This window comes from Condylura cristata, unplaced genomic scaffold (genome assembly GCF_000260355.1).
Source record: "Condylura cristata isolate star-nosed mole 26May11 unplaced genomic scaffold, ConCri1.0 scaffold00013, whole genome shotgun sequence".
Taxonomy (NCBI): Eukaryota; Metazoa; Chordata; class Mammalia; order Eulipotyphla; family Talpidae; genus Condylura; species Condylura cristata.
The window spans coordinates 10,407,321-10,425,312 of NW_004567114.1; the positions used below are offsets into that span (position 1 = coordinate 10,407,321).

At 36.0% G+C, this 17,992-nt stretch overlaps 1 protein-coding gene across 2 annotated transcripts in view; it reads left to right on the forward strand.

The window, feature by feature from the left end:
* The window catches only part of EML5 (echinoderm microtubule associated protein like 5), a 100,457-nt gene that overhangs the window by 66,970 nt on the left and 15,495 nt on the right, over window positions 1-17,992 (forward strand). The window contains exons 23-33 of one of the 2 annotated variants that reach the window (XM_004681636.2): window positions 99-230; window positions 1,538-1,626; window positions 2,723-2,899; window positions 5,065-5,266; window positions 5,898-6,024; window positions 8,471-8,485; window positions 10,664-10,672; window positions 12,361-12,439; window positions 13,382-13,511; window positions 15,002-15,100; window positions 17,546-17,566. In XM_004681636.2, coding sequence (XP_004681693.1) covers window positions 99-230; window positions 1,538-1,626; window positions 2,723-2,899; window positions 5,065-5,266; window positions 5,898-6,024; window positions 8,471-8,485; window positions 10,664-10,672; window positions 12,361-12,439; window positions 13,382-13,511; window positions 15,002-15,100; window positions 17,546-17,566 — 1,080 coding nt within the window. The remainder of the gene's footprint in view (window positions 1-98; window positions 231-1,537; window positions 1,627-2,722; window positions 2,900-5,064; window positions 5,267-5,897; window positions 6,025-8,470; window positions 8,486-10,663; window positions 10,673-12,360; window positions 12,440-13,381; window positions 13,512-15,001; window positions 15,101-17,545; window positions 17,567-17,992) is intronic. The other variant, XM_012724536.1, reaches the window with a different exon arrangement.

Consider the following 17,992-nt stretch of genomic DNA (forward strand, 5'->3'; position numbering starts at 1 on the left):
GTCCCTCCAAAAAATATTAAGAAAATTATCCCTCATTGTAGAATGTTAAAAATATTTCTAAAGGTAGAACATGTTAAGCAAATATGTTTCTATTATAGGTTCTGGGAAATACCTTGCTGTAGCATCTCATGACAGCTTTATAGATATTTATAATGTACTGAGTAGTAAACGTGTAGGAATATGCAAAGGCGCTACCAGTTACATAACCCATATTGACTGGGATATTAGAGGTAAGAACTGAAAAGTTTACTGTGTAGTAACATTTTTACTGACTTGGGATAGCTTCTTAAGGTAAAGAGATGGGGCTCTCCCTGGTAGCTCAACGGGTTAAAGCACTCCACTATGAAGCTCTCTGAAGCCACCACAGCACGAGTTTGATCCCCACCCAGGGAGATGACCCACATGGCGTAGCAGACCTCTCCTGACCTGCCCACTGTATCTCAGTTAATCTACCTGTTCTGCTCCCTGCTCTTTCTATGGTGAAAGCTCTCACTCCCCCACACCTCTGGCCTGTACCCCAGTTCTTGTATGCATAAATAAATAAATCTTTTAAAAAAAAAAAAAGAGGGAAAGAGGCAATTCAATCGATAGGTTCAAAATCATAGTGAAAGAGAATTACTCTCAAAATTTCTTTCCACTATTTTATTTTACATCCGAAGCTTGAAGCTATGTCCAGACTTTTTAGCACTTATTAGTGTGATTCAAATGATTTTACAGTAAATGATTAATTTTTTAATTTGTAAAATAATTTAATATATAAAAATGTAATTGGTTGTCTTGGTTTTTGTCAGGCAAGTTTCCATAAAAATTTGGAAAACAGATGTTAGTGAAGATTTTAATGTTACTTCTCTGTTGTTTAATAAAATGTTTGTTAAAACTAGTAAGACATAATTGCATATGCATAATTTAATGAGTGTCTTTACTCTGCCGGCAGAATTATGGCATATGGCAATGTTTTTAATAAGTTTGGGGCAGTACTAAATATTTTAAATGCTCAGCTTTTTAAGACTTTTGTTTCACGTATTCATCTACATAAATCTAGTATTATAAGTTTAAATTTTTCCAAATACAATTACAAAATGCTTAATTTTCCAAAATGTCCCCAGATTTGTTTCTAATTGCTTTAGAAATTCTTTTTAATGTATGTGCATACAGAAATTTTATCAACACAAGTAGCTTTTATGTATAGACACACACAGAGTTAAGCCATTTATAAATATAATTGTTAATTTGAAGATTAAGCTCAAAGAGGCAGCTGTAGGTCCTGGTTCCCAAGAAGGCTTGCTTTTCCAGAAGCTTCTGCCCCTCAGGCTCTTGGAAACAACTAATGATGCCTCAGCTCTGTTCTGCGCAGACAAAGCTACACTTCCGGGTTTTTAAGGAGAAAAATAAAGAAAATCAAGTTCTTAAAACATTTGCTTGCAGAAGACAATTTTTGTGTTTAAACTTAATTTTCCCCATGGTTGTTAGACATCATATTGTTCATATAAATACATTTTTATACATGTATATATATTTTTTAATTTTCTTTTTTAAGGAAAACTCTTACAGGTCAACACAGGTGCTAAAGAACAGTTGTTCTTTGAAGCTCCCAGAGGGAAAAAGCAAACCATTCCCAGTGTGGAGGTATGGAGACTACAGTGCTGTAATGTTGCTGTAATCAAAAGTGATTAGGGAACTGATGCTGCCTCCTGCCATTTAGTTGCTTGTAAAACCTGTTCTTAAATTATTTGAATGTTGCATACTCTTGGTGCATAGATGGGGAAAGGAAGAGATACTGTATTATGAATAGAATCAATTGCTTGCATGTCTGGCTAGGCTCCACAAAACACAAGAAGCACAAATTAGCAAGTAGATGACAGGCCATTTAAGATAGGAATGCTCATGTTTCTCAAATCCTTTGGAAGCTGTATACCTAAGATGCTTGTTGGCAAATTCATATTTAAAAGAAAAGACAAAGTGTTTTTGGTTTTGTGTCTGACAGGATTAACACTTTTTTACATAGCTAAGAAGGTTAAACAAATATATTGTGAAAGTAGCTTAATAAGGGGCTTCCCTGGTGGCACAAGGGATTAAGACTTAGCACTAGGATGCGATCCACAGCCACTGCAGCATGAGTTATATTCTTCACCAGGGATTGACCCACATGGCGCAGCAGACCTCTCCTGTCCACACTGCTGCTCCCCTCAACAGTGTATTTCATTCGATCTGCCTGTTCTGCTCCCCACTCTGTCTCTGGTGACTCCTCTCACCTCTGCCCCCCACATGCCTCTGGCCTGTACCCAGTTCTGCTAAGTAAAAATAAATAAATTCTTTAAAAAAAAAAACATAAGACAAACATAAGACAGGCTATAAAAGTTATTAATTTCAGGTCACAATTAAGTGGAAAACATATTTATAATGTATTAGTAGAAATTTAGACATGAGATGTTAGACTAAGTTGATTATTTTAAGAATAGAAAGTCTTATAATCAATCATGATATGTTCGATATCTGGAACATACAGTAGATCTAAATACATCTTGAATAATATGTTAAAACTTTTATGAAGAAACTAGTAGACTGGGAAAACTACAAAAACAGGAAACTAATAATTTAGCTGCTTTTCTTAAAATTTTAATTTTACTTGTGTTACATGTAATTACAATGAAAAATACTCAAATTTTGGTTATTTTTTTAGGCTTAAGTATTACAAATTATAGCATTTTTTTTCCCTTTTTAGGTAGAAAAAATTGCATGGGCATCATGGACAGGTGTACTTGGCTTATGCAGTGAGGGAATTTGGCCAGTAATTGGAGAAGTCACAGATGTAACTGCCTCTTGCCTCACCAGTGACAAAAAGGTTCTAGCTACTGGAGATGATTTGGGATTTGTGAAATTATTTAGATATCCTGCTAAAGTATGTGTTCCTCTTTAACTCTTTCAATTATAATAGCTGTACGAGTGATTAAAGTGTTGTCCTTTCATAGTACTTCATTGTTTTAGCATAATTATTACATATGTAATATGTAAGGTGGCAATGCAAAAGGTTGAGAATTGTTTCCCTTTCTTGACAGTTTATGTATAGGTTTTCTCTAAAAGCAGTAATATAATTTATAATCCCATGTTTTATATATCATATTTTTTTATTTTTGTCAATATTGAATAATATACTTTAGAGGAGTTAGGCCCTCCCTGTAACACAATGGGTTAAAAAATTTTAGCACAGCACTATTAAGCTCTCTGGAGCCACTGCAGCATGAGTTCAATCCCCAGCCAGGGCGCGGACCCACATGGCGCAGCAGACCTCTCCTGTCTCACCTGCTGCTCTCCTCAGCAGTGTATTTTAGTACATCAGCCTGTTCTGCTCCTCACTCTGTCTCTGGTGAATCTGCTCACCACTCCTGTATTTCTGGCCTGCACCCCAGTTCTGTATGCCTAAATAAATAAATCTTTTAAAAATAATAAGTTTTAGAGGACTTAAGGGGATTTTTATCCTTAATCTTGACTAAAATAATTTTGGTATTCTTTTATGAAATATACACCTGATGAATGCTAAAATTTTCCTAAAATCAAACTGTAGTGGTTCTTTGGAGTTCTGTATGCTTATACTGAATACTCCATTCTCTAACAGTTGCTTCTATTCAGACTCCTTGGAAGCATTAGACATTCACTTAGCACAAAAATAAAATCTATATATCAAATCCAGATGAATTTTTTAAATTATTACAAAGTTAGATATATATTATAATTTGATACTAACATGAAGATAAATATAAGTTGGAAAGGGTCAGTAAGTTCATGTTGCAGTGTTCAGTTCATGGTGATCTTAAGTAATTGCTCTTATTAATATTTTTAGATCAGTACTGAAATGAAACCTAAGTTTACAAGTTCTAAGAGAACTCAGGTGTACTCAAGACAATATTCCACAAACCTGTATTTTAGTTATACTTAAGTGGTTTAGTTAGTAAGAATGTGTTCCAATAAAACATTTATTGGCTAAAAATTTCATTTTAAGCATTCTAGATATGTGGTACAGGTACCTTGAGAATAGGTTCTAGACATAAGTCCGTAGATACCTTCTTTACTTCTTTGTAGTAAGAACCACAAAATCTCAGTGAAACGGCCTGTTTTGTATTCCAGCTACTTTTTATTCATTTAGCTGTGAACTTTATGTAGTATATATATGCTGATTCTCAATGGTGTTCACCTGAAACTTTAATAGTGTACAATACAAGGTCATTTCAACTTTAAAGTCATCGTTTTCAAAGAACTCAGTGCTTTACCTATCGCTATTTTTTTTAAGACAGTTCTTACTTTTAACATATTTGAAAAGCTGTCCATCTAAAGAATTCTTATGGCACTTCTATCTGAAATTTGTTTACATAGCTTGGTAATGATAGCGTTTAATTTCAAAAGTTGTCAGTAACTTTAACTTGCCTTTTTCTTGATTTTAAAAGAAAAATACATTCCTGTGTACATTGTTTATAAACAAAGATTACATTACATTACTTAAGTATATACCAAAGTATTTGGTAGTTACTTTTTGTTAACATGGCCATATTTGTACATATATCTTGACTTTCTCAGTTTGGGTATCTGTTTCCAATATATATCTACACAATTATGATTTTTAATAGATATATACTGTTTCTTGTATGTGTGCATACACTGTAAATAACCATTAGCCATTCAGTGTCCATTGAACATTTAAGTATTTAAATTGTTCACTGCTCTAAGTAAATACTGTGCTAAACATTTTTTACACAATAGTATTCTCTTAGCATATATACATTGGGAATTGGTGATTAAAAACACATTTATGCTTTCAAAGCAGAATGCCAAATTGATTTCCAGGTCAGTCCTTAACACTAATAATATGTGATGCCACTCATCATGTCCTGTCCTTACCAGGTTTTGGGAATTGTTATTTTTTGTTCTACTGGGCTTCAATAATTTTAATTTAATTTTTTTTTTAGCAAATGCCATGATTAATTACGAATCTTGTATTAAGAAATTCAAAGTTATAACAATGTTTTCAAGCAATAGAATTTCTCAAACTATTTGACCCTTTTTCATCTTTAGGGAAAATTTGGGAAGTGTAAGAGGTATGTGGCCCACAGTACACATGTTACAAATGTTCGCTGGACTTATGATGACAGCATGTTGGTCACCTTAGGAGGAGCAGATATGTCATTAATGGTTTGGACCAATGAAATGGAGGGTTACCGAGAAAAAAAGCCTTGTGATAGTGAAGAATCTGATATCGATTCTGAAGAAGACGGGGGTATGTCATTGCAAATATTTTATTTTTAACAAACAAAACATTAGGACACATGATTTAAACTGCAGAAGTCATAATCTAGTCTTTTTTGGTCTACTTAACACCAAAATTAGTTTAGTGAGTCAAAAATAACAGACTGGTATGCACTGATGACTTAGTCTTCACCTACAAATACATGGTAGTCATAATGTTAAAATAATTTTTGTATTATTGACTTTTTAAAGTAATTTGATTTTGCCTAATATGTCAGCTCATCATAGAAATATTAAAAAGTACATTTTGCAATTAAAAATAAATAGTAATATCCATAATTTGACCACTCAGAAGTAACCTCTGTTAAATTTATAGAGTATATCCATATGTACATTATATACATTATAATTATACATTATAATTTTTAACAAAAGTGGCATCATATTGAACTAATCAGGTATAGCCTGCTGTTATTGGTTAGTAGTACTTTGAATGCATTGCTACTATTAAATATTTTTCTGTGTCATTTTTCAAATTATTTCATAATTTGGCTATAACAAAATTTATTTCACACTGTTAAATATTCTTATATACATGTTTCATATAATAATTGAGTTCCTTAGTTATAACTTGGAGAATGAGTCTTACATTTTGATGGCAGGATACGACAGTGATGTAACAAGGGAGAACGAAATCAGCTACACCATCAGAGCCTTATCAACCAATATTCGCCCAATGTTTGGAATCAAGCCTCATTTGCAACAAAAAGAACCCTCAGTTGATGAGAGGTAACAATAAAATTTAAAACTAGGTAAAGAAAAAGATGTTGGTGTTAAAAATATCAATATTTTTGACGTTCTGGGTGGAACGTGGAGGTGAAGATGCCTTCCCAGCTTCTCTCCCAGGGCCTGGGTTTGCTGATGGCAAATAGCTGTCACCTTACAGAAAGGGGAGAAAGTGGGCCCTGATTTACTCATCACATAATGAGACAGAGATGTGTGTTTCAAGAAAGCTGGCCACGCCGTCATGTAAATACTGAGGCGGTATCGTCCATGGTATTGGGTGTGGTTTTGTCACTTGAGAGTTGTATGAACTTTAAAAACAGTTTATTCTTTCTGAGTCTCAATTTCCTCAGAGGTAAAATGTGTACTATAATTCCTAAAATATGGGCTACTTCCAGGTTTAAATAAAATAATATGGTTAAAGAATTTAAATAGTAGGTCTCCACCAGTAACACTCCTCCCTTGGGTGAAATACTGAGTAACATGAGTAGCGAAATGCTTCCTGAAATCAAATGTCCACAAAATAATGAACAGTACCTAAATATCAATTCAAGGAATACATAGTAAGTGTGGGTATTCCTAATTAGAGTATTTGCAGGATAATGCTTAATTAAATTACTTTAAGCTATTTAAAGGAAGTTATGGCACTCAAGTAATTCAAAGTTAAAAGCATAGCATAGGGAAGAAGGAACTCTAAACGTCCCCATAAATCATTTCATTTATTGATTTTTTTAAGAAAAAAAATTTAGTTTATTTATTTATGCATACAAGAACTGGAGTACAGACCAGAGGTATAGGGGGGGTGAGAGGATTCCCTAGAGACAGAGTGGGGAGCAGAGCAGGCAGATTGACAAAGTACACTGCTGAGGGAAGCAGTAGGTGAGACATGAATCACCTCTGGGGTGGGATTGAACTTGCACAGAAGTGGCCAGATTTGCAGTACTGTGCTTTAACCCACTGCCCCACCAGAGAGGGCCAAAAGAAAAACATTTTTCAGTTTGTAATATCAAAACTCTATAGTCTATAGTCTGTCATTCATAGTAAAACAGATTCCCCCCTCACGATTCAAGGACAAGCTGTCATAAAGGGAAATATTTTACTGCTCATGAAAAAGCTAACACTGTCAAAATTGATATATTTGCTATTAGTTTGCATTTTTTATAACTATCAGAATTATTTTTTAAATAGTTTTTGTTTTTTTCAATTTATCTTAACAATTTCAACTCTACTGGATTCTTTTTTGTTTTTGTTTTCTGGCTCACCTCTGTTAAATCCTTTTGAAAATGCCAATGTAAAGTCATAAATGTGACTTTATTTTCAAAAACTGAAATCATGGGAGAAGAAAATTAAGAGTTTTGGTTTTTTTTTTTTACCAACTTTGACTATTATGGTGAGGAGATACTATGCTCTATATAAGTAGATGTTTCATATTTTAAATAAAATATATTATTGCCATCAAGTATGCAACAAAATATTTTATAAGTTTTTTTTTTAAGATTTATTTATTCATATAGAATTGGGGTACAGGCAAGAGATGCGGAGGGTGAGAGGATTCACCAGAGACAGAGCAGGGAGCAGAACAGGCAGATCATCAACAAAATACACTGCTGAAGGGAGCAGCTGGCCGGTCAGGAGAGGTCTGCCACACCATGTGGTCTCCTCTGGGGCAGGCGGGGATCCAACTCATGCGGAAGTGGCTTAAGCTTCTCAGTGCTGTGCTTTAACCCGCTGCACCACCAGGGAGGGCCATTATAAGTTGTTTTTAAAAATGCTTGTCAAAGAGCTTACTCAGCAATCAGAAAGGATAAACTCATGCCCTTTGCAGCAACATGGATGGAGCTGGAAGAGATTATGCTCAGCAAAATAAGCCAGTAAGGAAAAGAAAAAGAAAAATATCAAATGGTCTCACTTATAGGAGGAATGTAGAGAAAACAAAGGAATCAGAAAAAAAAAGTAACTATAATAAAGTAAAAATGCAAATCATCAGGCAACCATAGATCAGAGACACTGTAGGGGAGAAGGGGGGGTGGTGGGAAGAGCACCGGGGACTGTGGTGAAGTAACGGGTGGTGGCAATCTCACAGGGAACCACACACTGTACAGAAAGGAAGGATGATGTAATGATTGTATTTTAAAAAATTTTTAAGTAGATTATCTGCTTAAAAGGAAAATAACTGCAGTTGATACTTTTGTGGGATATAATTTTTCCTTAAAGGACTTGTATAATTGTATGTTTTTTTCTTTCTATAAACAATTTGTAGCAGATCTTTTAATAGGCAATCAAATTTCTGATATTCAATAACAATTTCCAAAACCATGTAACATAAAATATGGGCAGTTTCCTTGGTACAATTCTGTTAACTTTTGCCTTTATTCTGTTTACTAAATCACTACATCTTATGCATCAATTTTCATATATGTTTTCTTACCTTTTTTTCTTGCTCCTTTTGAAGGCAGGGTGTAGTAAGGTAAGTGTTTTATTAAAAAAAAATCTTATTCTAGAATTTACTCTCTTCTTTTTAGATTTTGTAGTATTTTGGGCCCTCCTTGGTGGCGTAATGGATTAAAGTACCGCACTAAGATTTTATAATATTTTAAGGTATTGTTTTCTTCCTTCCTCCAAAACTACATTTGTTGAGAGAAAATTAGAAAGGAATAGAACAAATCCTGCACCATATATACAACATGTGGGTTGAATGAGGGTCTTCATTTGAGTATGACTTTTCACAAACTCCTATTCTAGATAGTTTCAGTTTTCCTTAAGTTTTACAGGTTAATAAAAGCTGTTAAACTGACTTATCAGTGAAAACATGATTTAGTTTATAAAGCTTTCGGCTTATATTTAATGTGTGTTTATGAGAGTCATTCACTGTAAAGTGTTAACATAGGGTAATGATGATATTTGTATGTTTAATAAACCAGTATGTACAAGAAAGGATTCCTTGGCCTACTCTTTCCCGCAGCCTTCAGAGACATGAAAATGTCTTCCGTTTCTGAAACCGAGCAGTGTGGAAAAGGCTAGACTGTTTTAGAAGTTTTAAAAAAGATACCATTGGGAAAATCTTGGGAGATAAAGATGAAAAGTAGCTTTGAGAGGAGTTTTTTGTAGAAATTCAGTTACTGGGCATCTTTATTCTGAGGTCAGCATGGTCCGTTATCTTTGTTAAACAAGTGGTGATATGTGCAAAGGTTAAGAGTCTAAAGTGAGATATGAACTGTTGTAACAGAAATAAACATTCAGATCCATCCTCATATCTGAAATAACTTATTGATGGAATTCTGCATTTTTTTTTAAAGATTTATTTATTTATTCGTACGGAACTGGGGTACAGGCCAGAGATGCGGAGGGTGAGAGGATTCACCAGAGACAGAGTGGGGTACAGAACAGGCAGATGGACGAAGTACACTGCTGAGGGGAGCAGCGGGCGGGTCAGGAGAAGTCTGCCACGCCATGTGGCTCTCCTCCAGGGCAGGCGGGAATCGAACTCATGCGGAAGTGGCTTAAGCTTCTTAGTGCTGTGCTTTAACCCGCTGCGCCACCAGGGAGGGCCGGAATTCTGCATTTTTTTAAAGATTTATTTATGCATACAGAACTGGGAACAGGCCAGAGGTGCAGGGGCAGTGAGGATTCACCAAAGACAGTGTGGGAAGCAGAACAGACTGATTGATGAGGCACACTGCTGAGGGAAGCAGCGGGCTGGTCTGGAGAGGTCTGCTGCGCCATGTCTGATCAGATCACCTTCGGGGCTGGGATCAAACTCATGCTGAAGTGGCTTTAGCTTCTTAGTGCTGTGCTTTAACCCTTTGCGCCACCAGGGAGAGCCCAGAATTCTGCATTTTAAAGCAACTTTGACAGTTTACAGTGGTCCAGAAGGAGACAAAGGATGGAGGACCGCTTCTATAAAGAGTAATTAATTGCTCTGGGATTCACATGTTTCCAAACAAGGAAACTCACTTTTTTAGCTGCTGTTGCCACCCTGGGTCTGCAACACTTGCATAGAAAGACGCTGTTGCAGGTCGTGTTCTTGAGAAATTTAGAGAACCATTTGTCCTGGGCACAACAAAGATGCTGGCGATGTGTAGAGGGTCCTCTTTGCAGTGGGAGGTACGGATGAGATGACGTCTGAGTCACTGCAGTTGTGTTTGTCATTTTGCTGTGAAGGGGAACTTTGCATTTTTTAAGTTACCTCCTTTGCTAGCAAAATCCCAGGCCTATCTTAGGTCCTCAGTGACTCAGATTGCCTGGGGATCCACCAGACAGGCCCCTTAGAGCAGAGCCACCGTCCTCACACCCTGTTCAGGAACCAAAATAAGCTTCAGTGTTCTGTTTGAAGTTCATATTGCAAGGTGGAAAAATTAAAATGATAGGCTTTAGTGTTTGCGTGTTTTCAGATTGTATTGAATACTCACTTATTTTTCAACTCAACCTTTTTATGATTTCCTTGCTATTAGTAGAATAACGCCTTTTCATACATGAAGTAACAAATAAAAAACAACAGCTCTTTCATATATGCAGTTTAGTTTCTCTTCATTGAATTTCGTAAAGCTGTTTTATTGAATTTTGTAAAGTTGTTTTATTGCAGAGGTATTTAAAATTCAACTTTGTACCGTAATCTTTTCTCTTTTTTTTATCTGCTGCTGGAAAGAGGTTCCAGGTAATTCCCTCTCTGTGATGCTCTAAAAGATACCTATTTTTTTATTTTTATCATTCATATTTACCATTAATGAGCTATGTTCTTTGCTGTCTGTGCTTTACCTCACTTTACAGCTTTCTACATTTTTCTCCTTTGAAATCAGTAATTAATAGCATCTTAATTATTGGATTTATGCTACATACATAATTGCTTTCCTAAAGTGGTACCCAGTCAGCTTGTCTAGTTTGCAGGTTGTGTAATTTATGTAAATAATAATATATAAATTAACTTTAAAAAATTTAAATATACTGAACTGTTACAAAGGATTTCATAGATAAAAATCACTTGTTTATTAGAGCTGTCAGATAAAGCAAATAGTTCTCCAACAAACTTCACTTGAAAGAAAAGACAAGACTGCTAGAATTCCTTAAAAATGATCTTACAGAAATAATTATAAAAGTTAAATGTTATAAGTTCAGTTATACTTATTACATAGACATTTAAGAAGCATATAAAAAAGGCTTGAAACAAAAATTTCTGCAGTGATTTTAAAAATTTGTTGTATGTTCTCATAAGTGCGTTTAGCTTTTGTCACCAGTCATGCTTGTACACTCTTTTATGTTGCTTCATATTCCTTTGGAAGATGCACATTTATTTCACACTGCATGTTCAAAATATAAGGCTCCATTTACTTTACATAACTTGAACATCATATTGAAAATGCAAATATACCTTATGCCTTTAATTTATTCACAAATGTTGGCATTTATCCACAGAAAAATTCTTAGTTGTTAAAGATTTGAACAATAACTCACAATTCAGAGTAGAGTTGATACATGATTGATTTAGTGTTCAGTGTTCAGGTTGCTAAATATTTGAATAATGGCTGGGATAAAAATAAACTAAATGATGTGGAAATTTTTTTAAACAAAGAGATTGAGGAAAAAGCCTCCACTTTTAAATTGTTCAAAAAGGGAACTCCGCTCATCTAGTGGGGCATGAAAGTATCAGTAGATCCCAACCCATCGTGGGAACAGAGCAGAGGGAAGGAGATTGGGAACTGCTGTATGTTTAGCCAATGGTGAGAAAGGGAGCCAACAGCAGTCGCAAGCCTCTGATGAAGTGCCTGTTTTACAACACACGGAAGCTGTGAAATGTCCTGCTTGAGTTAATGGCAATGCCGATGCTGTTAACTGAGCCAGGGACTTGAGGAAGAGGAGGCGGTAAAGGGCTTGGAGCAGGTAGAGAGCAGAAATTGGAATCCAGGCATGCTTTTATATTGCTAACAGGGGAGAAAATCCACAGAAATATTTTCAAAAGAACTCAAGAAGAATGTATTGAGCACCTACTGTGTCAGATACTTTAAAACAATAATGCAGGCTTTGGTGATAAATGCGCCCCGTCAAGTTTTTGATGTGTAGAACTAATTTTGGATACTTGTTTATAAGCAGTCTGCTGTTATGCTGTTATTTACATTGTGAAACATATACACCAAAGAAATTAAAAGTAAATGGAATAAAAGTTGTAACATTTGCATTCTACCCTCCTGCTTTAGAAGATGTGTGGAAGAAGGATGTGGTCTAGGGAGGAACAGAAAGTGGGTTCATTTTTGTGAAGGTGTGTCAGACATCCCTCTCTGGAGTGGGAGGGAGGCTCAGCCACGGCTGCAGCGGTGTGTGCCTCTCCTCATTCCCACCTCCCTGTTCCAGGCCCCCTGTGAGCAGGGCCCCACCACAGCCAGAGAAACTCCAGACAAACAATGTCGGCAAGAAAAAGAGACCCATAGAGGTGAGGGAAACCCACTCCCCAATGGTAACTTGTACTTTAAAATGTATCTAGAGTTGATTTTCATTCCTTTTTGTAAAACACTCAAAGCTTGTCATTAGTTTTTATGAAAATAAATGTATTGAATAATTTTTGTTTGACTGTAAAATCAGTAGTTTGTCAAATTTGAAATTTTAATTAATAATTCTGTTTTTCAATTTTTACTAGTCTTTATAAGTCTTTATGAGTTTATAGCCTTTATTTACACTAAACCAGGAACATTTATTACCATGTGTGATTTACTCACTGCAGTGTTCAGTGAAGTCTCTGCTTCCCTTTCTGTCTCTGCTTCCAACTAAAGAAACTTTCCAGGGTGGTTGACCCGGGAGGGACATCCTCCCAGGCACGTCACAGCCCCAATACCAGCAGCTAAAGGCAACGTGTGCTAAGGTAGATCAAAGATAAAAGCATACAGCCTTACAAAGTCGAGTGAAAATGGACCTTTAGCATGAGATATCAGAGATGGTGTGAACCACTGCTGATGTACTCTTCGGGTCCTTAAAAGAGTATCATGTGCATGTAAGTTATCCTGAGTTGGGTATGCAGTTTAGATATTTTGACTGACAGTGATCGCACATTGAAATGTTCTTCTTTTAGACACAAAGTATCCCAGTGCTTAACATATGAAATCTTAAAAACAAATTCTTGGAAGCAGATGACCTTGTGATACCCTGTTCTGATGCCCTATTTGTTTATATTCCTGTATAGAAAAGTGTGGGAAAGTGTGGAAAAGTGTGGAGTGTGTCTCACTGCCCCAAAAAGGTCACATATACAAATAGGTCTAACTGAATTCAATGTTTGACGGGCATCAGAATGCGTCCTCCACTTTGACTGTGTACAGTAGTGTATGTAGCAAAGTAATAGTGAATATTTAGACACCAGGAATTGTCTTTCTCGTTGTTCTAGGACCTTGTTTTGGAGCTTGTTTTTGGCTATCGAGGCAGAGACTGTAGGAATAATGTCCACTATTTAAATGATGGTGACGACATCGTTTACCACACTGCATCCATTGGTGTTCTGCACAATGTCACGACAGGTAAGGAAACCATGGCTTCCTTCATCCCCAATTTTTTTTTAATTTAGAATTTTTGATCTACCATGTGAAAACTATGTGCTCAAACTAAATAATTCTTTAAAGTATATTTAAGATACATGAATCCAGAATGTAAGTATTCATATTTAGAATGTTCTATCAGTATTTCAGAGAACCCACTGTACAGTATTGAGAGTACAGAATAGCAGAAAAGGATTTCAAAATGCAAGATGCCGCAAGGTCTCTATTAGAAGTAAAAGTTTGCAGTATTTTGAAACTGTGTTTTACAGTGAAACCATTTGTGACTTTATTCCTTCATAACCTTAACAAAAAAATGGATGGCTTACCTGCTTTTTTCTCTAGCAACTGAAGGAGCACAGGGGAGGGGCAGCGGAGGGTGGGGGGAAAGGGTGAGTCACAGGTGTTCTTGATCAAGTGTTAGAAAGGAAGATAACTAAGGAGACCACTTACCTGTGGCTGTTTAGTTCAAAAAGATGAGAAAATATTTTTTGATGTTTATTTAACTCTGATTGTATTGTTAAAAGCAAGTTAAGATCCCTCCCCAGCATCTGATGACCCATAAATGGACTGAATAATCTTTTTTGTTTGGTTACAGTATTTTGTTTGTTCACAGTGGCAGAAGTCTAGCTCTACTAGCTGATCTATAAAATTAGCCAACAGCACATATAGTCACCTGCTTGTTCCTTTAACACATCTCTGAGCCCGGGAAAACATGAAACCATCTCACTTTGAGAAGAGGTTTTAAAGCAGTATTAAATCTGTTAAACGTTAAATAGTTTTGTTGGGCTTTGCTTTTCAGACGGCCCTCTATAATTTGGGCCCAACTTGCTGTCCTGACCCCATTTCCCCCTTCTGTTTTACTTGAGCAAACTGTCCTGGTCACCTCCTGCGTGATCACACTCTGTCAAGGGCTTTGCCAGCCCTGCTGCCGGATGGTCGCATTTCTTCCCAGGAGCAATCTTCCCTACCTCCCCACTGACTGCAGGATAGATCTGGCATGCAGCGTGCTCTCCATTTCTCACCCCAGCTTGCCTTTCTGCCATGTTTCTTCATGACTCCAGCTAAATAAGCCATTTGTGTGCAGACCCCATGCCTTCCTGACTTTGTACCCTTGCTTTAAGTGTTCCTCCACCAGAATGCCCTTCCCCTCCTGCCTTCCGTTTTCACAGCCTGTGGGTCCCTTCAGGAATGCCATAGTCCAGGTAGGACTCTCCTCTGCCACAAGTTCCCATAGAGTTGTCTTTAACACTGGGACGCTTGATGTTTTCCACCTTCTGTTACCGGGTTCACGCCTCTCAGGTGTAGCTGCTGAGTTATTTTTCCATCCTTATACATGTGATGACACATACTAAGTGTTCAAAAGTGTGTACTGAATAAGCAAGTGTGTTAAATAGTGCTGTGTTATTACCCTGGATAAGTGTGTTTGTTACACCTTTGAGTTTCAGAATTAATTCTCAAATTATTTTTTATAGGAACTCAGAGTTTTTATCAGGAACATAATGATGATATTCTGTGCCTCACTGTAAATCAGCACCCTAAATTTATCAACATTGTGGCAACTGGCCAAGTAGGTATGTTTCCATATTTTAAAAAGAAACAATTTGAAGTCATTGTCTTGTTGAAATTAATTAAATGTCTTGGAAGGGGATAAAATATATTTGTGTATTATCCAAAATACTTGTGTATATGATGCTTAAACCCAGTCTTGCCTCATCTGCTTCTGGGTACCTCCCTTTGACTTTGGTTATCTGAGTTAGTTCATACCATTTAGGATTAAAAATAAACTTACTGGTGGTAGTTGAAATAACAGGAATCAATCCTTTTGCAGAAATTTCTGATCAGCAAAAAGGTTTAGTTTAATAACATGTAAAGCAGAAGGGATGAATGTTGGGGGAAGGATAAATAAGGGACCCAAAAGGTGAGCACATTGAAAGGAAGAATATCTGTTCCGACTGGGGTTAAAAGAAGTCAAGTCTGATTTGTTGCTAAATTCCTTTTGCCCTTTTCTTTGTTTGGAGTAGGTCAACTGTATTAAAAGTACCTATCTTGCTTTTAACTTTAAGTTCCTAACTCTGTAAACAAAACGGAGAGAGGATAGCAGGTCTCTTTATTACCTATCAGTGTTACGTAATAGATTTCATCAATCAAATCTTCACAACTCTGATAAGTTATAAAAATGATTAAAACCATTGGTTTGTTGGCTCTCATTGGGCCTCAATGGCTAAGCCCACCATTTTTTTTTTTTTCCTTGACTAGTATATTCTTGTAATAGCTTCATTTTTCATACAGACTAAGTTGGCCAGCCAGTTGGAAACTTGTTCTCTGGGGTTTTAGTTCTACAGTTATACTATATTCCTTTGTACATTTCTTTCTGTAAAGCTTTCCACTCTTAAAGTAGAAGAATGCTTCCACTTACCTTATGCAAAATGTTCTGATTTTTGCATATAAATATATAATGCTAGCCCATGTTTGTGTTAATTGAAGTTAAAATCTTTTCACTCTGCATGATGAATGTGACACTGTGTTACCATTTTTGGTCACGACAGTAACTCAGTATAGCTTGGCATGCAGTTATTCTCACTTAATTGTTATTAAATAAATTATTCAGCAGCTTTTTAGCATTATCATATGCAGATGATGTTCTAAGTGCTGGGGATAGTGACAGCTGATAAAAGACAAAAAAGCTTTGTGTTCATGGAATTCACATTTTGTGACTACATTCTAGGAGATATCATTCTTTCATTTTCCAATTTTGCTTCTCCTCTTTGGTTTTCCTTACTCTTCCTCTGTCTGGAAACTTTAGCATATTAATAGTATAGTTTTCTCCTTGGTTAAGAAATATCATGGTTACAAATTAATCTTTCAGGAAATGTATCACTCTTTTCCATTCCTTTCTTGTCTCTTGAAAGGTAACACTGTAGGGAAGGTGGAATGGTTATCTACTCCTTTTCCCCTCCAGGTCAAAGTCTTAGGCTGCAAGGAAGTGAGTTCTAGATCATGTGTGTAGCCACATGTCAAGCCCTACATGGGCCCTTCAACTAAGGATGCAACAAGAATTGTTTTCCAGTGATTATGCAATTAAATATTAGATAGACTATGAGAAGAGCAGATCTTCTGAATCCAAAAAGAATTGAATCAGTAGTTAATTTGTCTGCAGGCTTGTTTAAAATACAAAAAAGCATAAAACACTGACTAAAATGATTCGCTTTATTGGATTCTCTTTGTTGAAAAATCATACATATCTGGGCCTCCCTGGTGGCACAAGGGGTTAAGTCTCAGCACTGAAACTATCCACTACCACCGCAGCAGGAGAGTTTGATCCTGGTCAGGGAGCTGACCCACATGGCATAGCAGACCTCGCCTGTCCCATCTGCTGCTCCCCTCAGCAGTGTACTTCGTCAATCTGCCTGTTCTGCTCCCCACTCTGTCTCTGGTGAAGCCTCTTGCCGCCCCTGAGCCTCTGGCCTGTACCCCAGTTCTGTGTGCACAAATAAATCTTTAAAAGAAAAAAAAGTATAAAGGGTTAATTTGTCACCTAAATTAAGAAGTTTTTCTTTGTTGAGTTATGTGGTAATTTTTGTCTTTATTTCTCTTAGACTGTATAGATCTACTTCCTTGTAAGGATAGATGCATTAAAAATCCAATAATAAACATTTGGTAAAACAAAGTATTATATCAATTTGCATCATGTCTATATTCTTTTGAAAGTGATACCTAAAATTTATGTACCACATTAAGTACAAAGAAATAAAGTTTGGATCCAGAGACTAATGATGGGCATATTCACAGAATATTACATACCTGTGTTATGTACATATGTGTCACGTGTGCATAATTGAAATGAGCCCTTTTATTTAAAGACTCTACTTAGTTCAACATAAGATAAATTTTGTATATGACACTTGATGTCAATTATTTAAAAATTACTACTTTATGCTAATTGAGTTTTTACAAATTTTAACTTTTAATATTTATATTATTTATGAGATAATTATTTTCTGCTGGTTTTCTAATAGGTGATTCTGCAGACATGTCAGGTAAGGAAAATCAGTCCTTTTCTGTTTTAGTTATATTGTTTAGTAATGATAGCTCAAATTTTTAAACAGTAATAAGATACTTTTGAATCTGTTTTAGTTTTGTTAATGAAGGATCTATCATTCTGATGCATGATACTGAGCCAAATATGCAGTAATAGGTTCTTTTTATGAAAAGACTAATATGTTTTGAGGTTTTTAATGTGCCCAGCATTATAGCAAACACTTTACCTCTGTAATCTACTTATTCGTCTCAAGAGTTCTTCATGGTTGGTATTAACTTGCTGCGATCATGACTGAGAAATGTGCCAGTGGGATTAAAACTTAAACTTAAATGTGAGTCAGTGTTAGCCCATGTTTATGTTAATTGAAGTTAAAATCTTTTCACTCTGCATGATGAATGTGACACTGTGTTACCATTTTTGGTCA